Genomic DNA, 12,889 nt, shown 5'->3' on the forward strand with positions numbered 1-12,889 from the left:
AAAAAAAAAGTACATACCTGAATATTTTAACCAGTCTCACAATCCATGTCCTTTAATCAGAGACTTCAATCCATTTGTAATTATCTACCTTTTGTGCTTTTCTTTGTCCCACCTTTTAAGTTTCTTTTTCTACCCAGTTCTTGATCCATTAGGACTTTTCTCAGCTCATTTTCCTCTCTACTAGTTTGAAAGGTTTACTTTCTGTTACTATTTTATAATAGAAGCATTAACTTACATAATTAACAAAATAAGTAACCCGAAGTTTGAATACCCCATCCTAACCTATGACCTTTATTATCCAATAATTTAGTTCTATCTTTTTGAGGGGGAAAGGGAGAGTTGGCAATTTACTTTTATTTTTAATTTCTTATTTTGAACTAATTTAAACTAACATAAAAGTGGAAAGAATAGTACAAAAATTCTCCTCACCCAAATTCCCTAAATATTTGCTTTTCTCATTTTCTTTCACTTTTTTTGGGAGACAGAGTCTCACTTTGCTGCCTCGGTACAGTGCCTCAGCGTCATAGCTCACTTAGCCTCCCAAGTAGCTGGGACTACAGGCACCTGCTACAACATCCAGCTATTTTTAGAGAGGAGGGTCTCACTCTTGCTCAGGCTGGTCTCGAACCCATGAGCTCGGGGAATCCACTCTCCTCAGCCTTCCAGAGTACTAGAATTACAGGCACGAGCCATCACGCCCTGTCCTATTTTCTTTCACTCTTATAAACACATATACATACACATTATTTTTTTAAACCCTTTTAACAGTAAACTGCTAACACAATGCCCTTTTGCCCTAAATATTTTGGTATATATTTCCTTAAAATCAAGGGCACTGTATTACATAACTATAGTATAATGAACAAAACAAATTTGCATGTAACAACCTGCATATCTAATTCAATTTTTTCCAACTGGCCTGCTAATGTCCTCTATGGAAAAAGCAAAAATTTATGGTCCAGGAAAAAAATCCAGGATCATGCATTGAATTTAGCTATCATGTCTCATGAGTCTCAGTGTGAACAGTTGTCTTTCATGACCTGGGCATTTTTGAAGAATCCCTCAGTTTGGGTCTGTATGATGTTGCCTCATGAGTAGATTTGGGTTATATGTTTGATGCTGCATTGATGCACCATATCAGAAGTTATGGGATAATGATTGCTCTTTTTACTGGCACTGTCAATTGTGATCACTGGGTTAAGGGAAGGTCTGCCAGGTTTCTCTATGATAAAGATAACTACCTTTCCAAGTGATTAACATGTGCCTTGTGGGGAATTCTACTTTTTTCCAGCCCCGTACCGTATTCATTATTTTATAATATTTTTAATAGATGGAGTCTCATTCTATAGTTCAGGCTGGAGTATAGTGGCATAACTATAGTTGACTGCAGCCTCGAACTCCTGAGCTCAAGTGATCCTTCTTCCTCAGTCTCCTTAGTAGCTGGAACTATAGGTGTATGTCACCACGCCTGGATAATTTTTCCATTTTTAGAGATGGGGTCTTGCTGTCTTGCCCAGGCTAGTCTTGAACCCTGGCCCCAAGCAATCCTCCCACCTCAACCTCCTGAGTCTCTGAGATTACAGGCGTAAGCCACCATGCCCAGTACTATTCAGTATTATAATTATTATTATTTTGATTAATCAAATTTTATCTACATTTGGTCACATTTTATTATTTTCCTATTTTATCATTTCTTCTTACATCTTAGATCTTCTGTCTCAGATCATTTTCTTGTTGTCCACACTATATTCTTCAATATTTACTTTAGTTAAGACCTATTGGTAACAGATTCTCATAAGTTTTTGTTTGTAAAATGCTTCTATATTTTCCTTATTCCAAAAACTAAAATATTTAACTGGGTATACAAAACTAAATAAATAGTTTCTACTCTAAGCACATTGAAGATCTTATCCCACCATTTTCTGGCCCTACTTTTACAGTTAAGAAGAAGTGAGCTGGCCCCTGTAGCTCAGAGGCTAGGGCGCCAGCCACATACATCAGAGCTGGTGGGTTTGAACCCAGCCCGGGCCTGCCAAACAACAATGACAACTACAACCAAATAATAGCCGGGCATTGTGGTGGGCGTCTGTAGTCCCAGCTACTTGGGAGGCTGAGGCAAGAGAATCGCTTAGGCCCACCAGTTTGAGGTTGCTATGAACTGTGATGCCACAGCACTCTACCAAGGGCGACATAGTGAGACTCTGTCTCAAAAAATAAAAAAAAAAAAAAAAAAAAGTGAGCTGTCAGATTAATTGGTATTTCTTCAAGGGCAATCTATCTTACCTCTATTTTAAGATTTTCTTTCTGTTTTTGGTATCCTTATGATGTGCTTAGGAGTAGATTTCTGTTTATTTATCCTAACTGGGAATTTCTGAACTTTCTAAATCCATGGTTTGGTCATTTTCACAAGTTCTAAAGTTTCTTAGCAATTATCTCTGTGCATACTATGTCTGCTACATTCTCTCTCTTCTCTCCTTTGAGAATTCTCATTAGATTAAAACAAGAATTTAGTACTCTGGCCAGGTATGGTGGCTCAAGGCTGTAATCCCAGCACTTTGGGAGGCCCAGGTGGGCGGATTGCCTGAGCTCACGAATTTGAGACCAGCCTGAACCAGAGCAAGACCCCATCTCTAAAAATAGCCGGGCATTGTGGCGCCTGTAGTCCCAGCTACTTGGGAGACTGAGGCAAGAGAATCACTTGAGCCCAAAAGTTTGAGGTTGCTGTGAGCTATGACGCCAGAGCATTCTACTGGGGGTGACAAAGTGAGACTCTGTCTCAAAAAAAATTTTAGTACTCTATCCTTTATGTCTCTTAACTATTGTTTGGTCCTATCTTGCATTTTGGATAATTTTTTCATGTCTATCTTCTAGCTCATCTGTTTTCTTTTTAATTGGGTCAAATCTCCTATTAACTTCTTTTGGCATTCTTTGTAATCTGTTCTTTGCCCTAGTTCCTTCTATTTTATTTAATTATGGGACTTGTGATTTGATTGTGAGCCAATATTTCTTTTTTTTTTAAATTTCAAAGTATTAAGGAAATACAAACGCTTTTGATACAGGGATACCTTGTATAATGCTTAAGTAGGTGCTTTTAGTGTACCAATCCCAGAACAGTGTTCACTGTATCTGATGGGTCTGTCTTTACCATTCTCTCCCTCCCATCCTCCCCCTTCTTGGTTTCTAATGTCCTTTACATCTCTTTGTGCCCATGTGTGCCCATCACTTAGTGGTAAGCCAATGTTTCTTGTAACTTTTCCTACTGAATCGTAGAATGAAGGCGGATCCTCCAAAATAGATTTACATTTGCCTTTGTCAGGCATCTAGGGTACTACCAGCCCAGAGCAATTTAAACTTAGTTTTCTATATGTAGCTTTTGGGGGCCTTCTAGAAATTATGAAATCAGGCTAAGACTATATGTGAGGGCAGGTTTATTGCTACAAATTTTTTAGGAAACACCTAGCACCAAGTGTGGGTCAGATTAAGTTTTCTTTATATTCTTAGAATGAGTAGTGAGCAAATTTATTCCTAGTTCCCCATGCAGGGTCTAAGGAGGGGTTCTCGTTTGTGGTTCCCTGCTTATAGTCCTGTGCTTCACTGTTGTCTTCTGCACTGAGCTTTGAAAACCTCATTTTATCTCCACCTACCCCAAATAGTGAAATTATAGTACTTATCGTTACCATCAAACCAAGGAAGTGTTGATTAGAAAAAAACAACCACAGAATTCTAAGGGGAACTGGACAGAAGTAACTTCTGGACAAGTCTAACAAGGTATAAGTACTCATCCTCCAAGAAAATAACTTCTAGACATCTCAAATAGGAAACAGTACACTGATATTTCAGGGAAGACCCATGGTGAAATGATATATTTTTAACATTAACAATGACTTTCCTGATCAGGAAAATCCTGACATTTAGAGAAAGTTCACATGGGCAAAGATGATGATGCAGAAATCAATGAGTTTATTTTTTAAAAATCCAGACTGTACACTAATGTTCAGACTAGCATTATTCTTAACAGTCAAAAGGTAATATAACTCAAATATCCATCAACCAATCAATGAATAAACAAAGTATGATATCTCCATATAATGGACTGTTATTCACACATAAAAAGGAATAAAGTACTGATACATGGGAATAGATTCTTTTCTTATAGGAGTAGATAATCTTTTGTTACAATAGTGGCCACAGAGCCAAAAAAGGTGACCAAAAATAAATTGAATAAAAACCATCTAAATTAAAAACTTAGGAATATTAAAATAAATATTATTACTCCATCCATAAGGACCTTAAATCCTAGTGGCTAAAGGCAAGAGAGACCTTTGAAGAAGAGCTTGGTTTGAGCTACTATAAGGGAAAGCAAAAGGGGGGGTGTGTGTCTAAGAAGAGAAGTTTTATGTTAGAAGAACTAACTGGGGAAGATGAGAAATCAAGCTACCCCCAAAAGATAGAATCTGAGCTAAGGCAGGAGAGAGAGGCAGCTTAGAACAGAAATGACTAGACTGTGGAGTGTGAGAAGTGGTGAGAGAGAAACTGAACAGGAAATCAGGGGGGATCATGATGGACCTCCCACATCCATCCTGCCAAGTAAGGTGTTGGACCTGTTCCTCAAGGTGGTGGGGAGTCCTGAGGAATTTAAGCAGGGACATGATATGTTCCCTCATAGCTCTATTGTCTATGAGCTTCTGATCTTGGAGGGCAGTGTTTTGCAGCTTTTTTAAATCTCAGGGCACACTTGAACCTGTAATTAAACTTCTGCAGTATATTGATCAAAAAAAAAAAAAGAATAAAAAGAGAATATACTTACTGTGCTTTGAACTTTTTTCAAAAATAATTTAATTAATGATCTTTAAAAATTTTTGCAGCACAACTAAGATCCTCTCATGACACACCAGTGTCCAGAGGCACACCAGCCAAAAATTACTGTTGTAAGGCCATTTACATCACACATAATTTCATCTATACATCTCTCTCTCTCTCTCTCACACACACACACAGAATCACTGTGTACCAAGGATTAAAATCCTTATTTCTTTATTCTCAGTTCAAGATTTTCCTTTAGATAATTATCTCTCTGATAATGTTAATAGAGAGACAACTATATCAGTACTATACAGCATCTACAAAACTAAAACACAATTTAACTGCCATCTCACTAAGCTTATTCTGAACTTACAGGTATTGTGCAGCTGTCTGAATCTCGAGATGTAAATCCAACATTGCCTAAGTGAAGAATGCCAGCAAGTATTCGGAAAATTCCCATTTGATAAGATTCACTAATTCCTGAAACAATAAATTAAATGAGTGATTAATTCCAGAAAAGCAACTAAAAAATTATAGCAGATAATTTAAGGCTATCATTAAATCTTCAATATTGTCCGGTGTTAGGCACATTACGATGTGTCATAGCTAACAATAATACTTTCACCTTTTTGATATTAACACCCTAGGTAGTCATGGGCAATAGCATGGTTGTTAAGTGTGATAAGTCTGTGTTTGATACCTGCCTCTGCTACTGATTTACCATCTCCCATCCCCAGGTAATGTCACCCTTTTATGTATGCTTCCATTTTTTCATTTGAGACATGGGAATAATAGAGAATATTTCAAAGGATATTTGCAAAGGTTAAATGAGATAACATACATAGCATACCTAATACATTCTGTGACACAAGGTGAGTGTTAAATTATCATTGTTGTCACACACTGGACTTAAGTGTTTTATTAATATTACTACAATTTCTCTCTACTCCAAATGCAAGGTTCTTTTAAGTCATTTCCTTTTTGTAACTCCAGACCAAGTATATAACTCAAAGATACCCCAAGATCAGAAAGAAGTGTTCGGGCTGGTACTATGCCCCAGCCTGATGAGTAAGTACCCAACCACAGAGTTTCAGCATTGGAGCAGGACCTGAAGGATAAGGCAGGATGAGAAGGCAGGACAGCCTTTGCCTTTTATCATACCTGGCTTCAGTTTTTAATAAAGTAAGAATTTCTAAATACTAGATATAATTATATGGAAATGGAAGTACTAAAATTATTTCCAAATATGTTACCTTACACAACATAACTGAGAATTGGCCTCATAATGAAAGTTTTTGTCATCTCCTGCATTATGGCTTTTCAAATTCACAATATTCTATTTCTGGATTTAGCCCTAAAAGTAGTGCAGTGTTTTTCAAATTTTAATATGCATATGAATCACCAATAGATGTTGTTAAAATGCAGATTCTGATTCAGTAGGTCTGAGAAATAGTCTGAATATTATGCATTTCCAGCAAGACTCACAGGGGTCCTGATCCACATCAGGTTTAGCAATGCTTTAATTAAGTTAACTTGCCTCAAAATAGCAACAGGTGATTTTAAAGTTATTTACATTCTGAGGTATTAAAAAATAATTTACCTTTAAAAGTTGTAGACTACAGTTCTTAAGATAAATTTATTCACATGTAGACCCAGTATTTTTAAATCCAAGAAACAAGATAGTAACTAACATCTGAGCTGTTTTTACTACATGCAATACAATGGCCCGTTACCATGCCAACTTAGCTAGCTATGTTTCCAAGCTACAAAAATACCTGCCAAACAGAACAAAAAACCAAAAACAAACCTACAAAATGTGAACTTGTAGGGGAACTCATTTCATTTAGCTTAAAATTGAGATTTTATAAAAATTTAAGAGTTATAGCTAAGACAGCCCCTGTAGCTCAGCGGGTAGGGCGCCGGCCCCATAAACGGAGGGTGGTGGGTTCAAATCCAGCCCAGGCAAGCTAAAACAGCAGTGGCAACTGCAGCAAAAAATAGCCAGGCACTGTGGCAGGCACCTGTAGTCCCAACTACTCGGGAGGCTGAGGCAAGAGAATTGCTTAAGCCCAAAAGAGTTGGAGGTTGCTGTGAGCTGTGACACCATAGCATTCAAAAAAGAGTTACAGTTAGTCCTACCTCCTCTGATGGTTCAAGTATGGTTTTGCAACAGCTTTATTGAAGGCTATTTGCATACTTTCACTTATTTCAAGTGGGCAACTGAGTGATTTTTAGTAAATTTACAAAGTTGTGCAACCATTACTACGATTTAATTTTAAAAGCTTTATCACTCCAAAAGGACACTTCATGAACATTTGCTGTCTAAATGTGTTTTGTATGGAATGTTAAATCTCCCACCAGTACTTACCACTCAATACAAAAGACAAGCCAATATTCTAAACAAAGGTTGCTAGAGTCTAAAAGCTGCTCCTCCCATGAGCTCAAGAATAAATTTACATTACCCAGCAAAGTGCAGGCCTGCCTGGTATGTGCCATCTCCTTTGCATCATCCACTCCTTCAATCACAGGACTGCCTCCTTGCTTCGTGTAATGAAAGTTATCTGCATTTTCTGCAATGAAGAAAAGTAAAATTTGGGGGGCCTATGAAAAAGCCTTGACTTCTTTTATGTACACTGTGAACTGTAAATGTGATAACACAGTTGAGTGTACAGGCTCTGGAGTTTGACAGGCTGTGTTGTTTTCAATTACGTTTTAACAGAAAACTTAAAATTAAGTAATGGAGTGAAATGTTCACAGTTTATTTATCTTAAATAGTGAAATAAATAATCTTTTACCAAAGATTTTATTCCAATACACATGCTAAAATAATTTCTTCAAACACTTTATTCTTTTCATCAGAAACCCTTACAGGCCTCCATCACATAAATGCCTTTTTTTTTTCTTTTAATCAATGCAAATTGCAAACATACACTAAAGAAGAGAGACTAATATTTATCACCCTGTATACTCATCTTAAATCATTTCAGGACCAATTCTGTTCCATTAACACACTATGAACTCCTTCTCTACTGCTCCATGGTTTATTTTGCAGCCAACTACAGACTTTTATACATTTTATACACAAATATTTCTGCATGAGATAAGCTCCTTTTAACAAGTATGTTTAGGAACTCAGAAATTAACAGAAAACAATACCAGCATAATACATCTAATGTTACATTCATACCTAATCGCAGCATTTTAAATTCAGGTAACTTTGCTGAGGCACAAAGCTGATAGAAGATATGATAGTTTCTCTCCTCTTCTGCCTTTGAAATGATAAGAGTTTTCAATTATAACATTTTAATGTAGAACTCAGAAAATTCTATCATAAAAGAAAATTTTAGTATTTAATTATCTTGGGGAAATAAACTGTCCTTTCCTAAATTTCCTAATACTTATTTATGATTATTAAACCTTATGATTTGCAGTTTATATGCATATGTGTCACTACGTCCATATTGATCATGCTCAGCATAGAATACCTGATAACAATGCTTTCTGAACTAGTGAACAGCTTCATTTACAGCCACAGTCATAAGATACCAGTGCTTCTGGAGAAAGCTGTTAATAAAATCTTTTCTTAGCAATACTCAATACTATTTTCTAATGATAACACTTAAGTTCTTGGTTTTCCTAACACTTTGAAAAGAATAACCCCAACTTTGTCATATTTTAAACTGGACTATCTACGGTGGTTATTTGTAAGAAATCTATAAATGCAACTACATCTTCCCTATCATTTTAATTATATATTTTAAAACCAATAACTATTTTATAAAATATAAAATAAATTATGTACAACTTCTATTTCCTGAGAGTCTTTTCATATCAATTGCATTTAGTATTGTTAATACAAAATCAAATCATAATATTCTATCATCATTTCCTTGAATCTGGCTATATATTCAGTTTGCTAAGAACAATATTAATTAAGGCCAAGGTCAGGTATGATGCCCAAAAGGGACTGGATGTCTGGACAAGAAAACCTATTACAGGCACAGAAGACACTGAACCAATACCAATGTGCCACTGATCACAGCATGATTAATTAAGAGATCAAGTGGCTCAGCATATAGAGACTTGAAAAGCAGGAGGGTCTGCAGAAATGCTTTGGTCATCTTTCCACATGAAGAACAATAGCAAGCATAACATTATACCTTTTTCTGACTGCATGATTCTTGTTGACCTACCAAACAACCTTAATATTCTATAATCCTGGGGACTGGAAATGGCTAGAATTGCTTCAACATCTTTCAACAAGACAATACAGACTAGTATTAAGCACTACTAGCCTGTCCAGAGAATGATCAAGGACTATTTTTTTTATTCACTTACCTATCAATCAAATCTCTATTATTTTAAATCAATCTTCTATTAGATCTACCTATGTCTCATCCATTCTTTCTTCTGGCTACTATACTAGATGTTTTTTTAAAAAATCTATAAAAATATCCATGTGTGTAGCAATACTGTTCTGTGTATACCCAGATATTAGAACAGTGGACTCTTGGGCAGCGCCTGTGGCTCAAAGGAGTAGGGTGCTGGCCCCATATGCCAGCCCTGGCCAAAAACTACAAAAAAAAGAACAGTGGACTCTTGCCTTACTATACAAAACAAATATATAACAGACTTGGGCAAGGGAAATTGCAGACACTGCTACATGACAGTGCAGGGTATTGGAACCTCAATGCAGAGGGCCTACTAAAACCCCAGATCTCCCAGCATGAGTCGTGCAGGGGTCAACAGGGGCTCTAAACTGGGAGTTTTCCACAGTAGAAATATGTAGTTTTTCGACCTGTAAATATGTAACTACAACGTGTCGATGTTGTAAATACAGAGTATTTTCCACTTTCAGATCAAAAAAGACCAAGACTGTATGTGTGAATGCAAATCCTGCACAGAAGATTTTTAATCCTCACTATCTTAACAATAACATAATCTAAGGAAAGAGGACAAGGATAATTTCTTTTTCTTGAACTGAGTTCAAATTATAACTCAATGAAAGCATAGGCCAATACCTTCCCTATAATTTAGAAATATATGATGAGAAACCAAACTAAACTCATAGCATCTCTTCTTAACTAAGCTTTTTAACAAGCATCTGCAAGAAAGAGTCAAAACCATTAAACCTAAGAGTGCTCAGTCCCAAAGACTATTATTAGTCCCAAGAGTGTAACAAGCATTATCACAGGCATTATTTTACATGCTTCAGACCAACTGTGATTCATAGTAATATTGCCATAAGATGCTTAAGAGTATCTGGAAAGAAAACATGCACCAGTGAGTATGGGCTTTGCAATTAAACAGCAATCTAACACAAGTATGGACATGTACATGCCCAGCTTACCTGGAACACCACTCTGGATTTCTCTAAAAGATAAGTCCTCATATTGGCACCAATGATTCGATACCTTTTATCAAAGCCAATCTCAATATACTTCCCAAAACGGCTGCTATTATCATTCCTGGTTGTTTTAGCATTTCCAATTGACTAAGAAGCAAGACAGAGAAAAAAGATTTTAGAAATACAATCCATACTAGAACATTCACAGGGTTTGTTCCAGGAAAGAAAGGACCAGGTAGAACACAACTCCTTAAAATTAGTTCCTTTAGCCAGGAATGGTAGCTCATGTCTGTAATCTTAGCACTCTGGGAGGCTGTGGCAGGAGGGCAGGAGGATCACTTGAGACCATAAGTTCAACACGAGCCTGGGTGACCGAGGAAGACCTTGTCTCTAAGAAACAACCACCACCACAACAAAACTGATTCTGATTATTTTAAGAACAGACACAGGTATATGCTTTTCCCACTGCACAACCACACAGATATATACTAACAGTTCTTGTCTTGTTATTTATTTATTTATTTTTGAGACAGAGTCTCACTTTGTCATCCTTGGTAGAGTGCCATAGTGTCACAGCTCACAGCAACCTCTTAACTCTTGGGCTCAAGCAATTCTCTTGCCTCAGCCTCTCAAGTAACCAGGACTGCAGGTGCCCCCCTCCCACACAATGCCCAGCTATTTTTAGAGGTGGGGTCTCACTCTAACTCAGGCTGGTCTGGAACCTGTGAGCTCAGACAATCAACCTGTCCTCCCAGAATGCTAGGATTACAGGCGTGAGCCACCACGCCTGGCCTTAATTTGCCTTGTTATTATTACAAAAAAGATTTTCAGAAACAGTAAACCTAAGCCCAGAGGTCAGAAGATTTTCATATACAATTTGGGGTATCCAAACATATTCCTCATGTCAGCACAGCAAAGAAAGAGATGGATAGGGTTGGGAACTGCCAAGGCACAGTCTTACTAGTTAACCATCAAGGTTTCTATTTCTTGAAAAATTTCATTGAGGCAAGAGAATCACTTGAGCCCAAGAGTTACAGGTTGCTGTGAGCTATGACACCAAAGCACCATACCAAGGGCAACAAAATAAGACTCTGTCTCAAAAAAAAAAAGGCTATTTTCAGAAATTAGAGTAAGTGAAATTTGGTTTTAGATTTTAATAGATGTATCCAACTTATAAAACATCTACTACAGAATACAGAGAATATAACTTGCTGCTACATTTTTTATATAACCTTGAAAATTTAAATGGCATGTCTCTCTGATTTAGGTAGCATGCTTTAGGGCAAAGCAAAAACAAAATGGTATAGTTAGAAAAGAAATTGTTTATTTAATGCATAAAGTGTTTAATAAGCTAATTTCATGTAAGATTAACATTTTTCATTTTGTAAAGCCTATGTATCAAAACCATAGCAGAGAGAAAGATGTGAAAATATTCTGGAATTCTAAAAGAGCAATTCATATATAAATGATGAAAACAGTAGTAACACAGCCATAAAAGTCAACACATTAGATTCTGATCAATCAAAGGAAAGGTATTTTCACTTTCTGAAATAGAGGGCAGATATCACCCTATATTGTTTTAGCAATGAAGACACTCCTATATTTTAGATTAACATTTTATTATTATTATTTGAGACAGAGTCTCACTATGTCACCCTTGGTAGAGTGCCATAGCGTTACAGCTCACAGCAACCTCAAAGGCTTAAGCCTCAGCCTCCCAAGTAGCTGGGACTACAGGCGCCCGCCACAACACCCAGCTATTTTTTGTTGCAGTTGTCATTGTTATTTAGCTGGCCTGGGCTGGGTTCAAACCCACCAGCCTCACTGTATGTGGCTAGGACTGTAACCACTGTCTACGGGCATTGAGCCTATATTAACATTTTAAATGCTTTTCTAGAAAAATAAGAGTACTTGCCCAGCAAACTAAAGAAAGATAATGTAGCCCGAGATAAAGTAGACATTTACTCAGCTACTGCCTTTTATTTTATTTTATTTTATTTTATTTTTGAGACAGAGTGTCACTCTGTGCCCTGAGTAGTGTGCAGTGGTGTTTTAGCTCACAGTAACCTCCTCAAAATCTTGGGATCGAATGATCCCCTTGCCTTAGCCTCCTGAGTAGCTGGGACTATAGGCCCCTGCTACTACACCTCGTTAGTTTTTCTATATTTAGTAGTAGAAACAGTGTCTCACTTTTGCTCGCGTTGGTCTCAACTCCTGAGCTCAGACAATCTACCTGCCTTGGCCTCCCAGAATGCTAACATTATAGGCATGAGCCACCACCCCCAGCTTACCCTTCCTGATATCATAAAACAACATAGGTCTCTTTATATTCCCACTATTTTTGATTAGAAAACCTTTGTTTAGAAAGGAGATTAATTATAAAATATAAATTTTTCTCTTAACACAATGTATTCTGTTAAAGAGTAGATGGAAGGTTTTTTTTTTTCTTTGAGACAGAGTCTCACTTTGTAGCCCTCAGTAGAGTGCCGTGCTGTCATAGCTCACAGCAACATCAGACTCTTGGGCTCAGGTGTTTCTCTTGCCTCAGCCTCCCAAGTAGCTAAAACTACAGGCACCTGCCACAATGCCTTGCTATTTTTTTAGAGATGAGGTCTTACTCTGGCTCCGGCTAGTCTCAAACCTGTGAGCTCAGGCAATTTACCCACCTTGGCCTCCCAGAGGGTTAGGATTACAGTAGTGAGCCACTGCACCTGGCCCTGGCTATTTTTTTTTTTTTTT

General features: G+C 37.2%; 1 protein-coding gene across 7 annotated transcripts in view; it reads right to left on the minus strand.

The window, feature by feature from the left end:
- The window catches only part of MYO5A (myosin VA), a 126,861-nt gene that overhangs the window by 94,520 nt on the left and 19,452 nt on the right, over positions 1-12,889 (minus strand). For all 7 annotated transcript variants that reach the window (XM_012801968.2, XM_023510112.1, XM_023510111.1 and 4 more), the window contains exons 5-8: positions 10,154-10,297; positions 7,991-8,072; positions 7,266-7,373; positions 5,177-5,283 (exon numbers count right to left, since the gene is read on the minus strand). In XM_012801968.2, the coding sequence (XP_012657422.1) occupies positions 5,177-5,283; positions 7,266-7,373; positions 7,991-8,072; positions 10,154-10,297 (441 nt within the window). The remainder of the gene's footprint in view (positions 1-5,176; positions 5,284-7,265; positions 7,374-7,990; positions 8,073-10,153; positions 10,298-12,889) is intronic.

The sequence above is a fragment of the Otolemur garnettii genome, unplaced genomic scaffold (genome assembly GCF_000181295.1).
Source record: "Otolemur garnettii isolate 467f Iridium unplaced genomic scaffold, OtoGar3 scaffold00011, whole genome shotgun sequence".
Taxonomy (NCBI): Eukaryota; Metazoa; Chordata; class Mammalia; order Primates; family Galagidae; genus Otolemur; species Otolemur garnettii.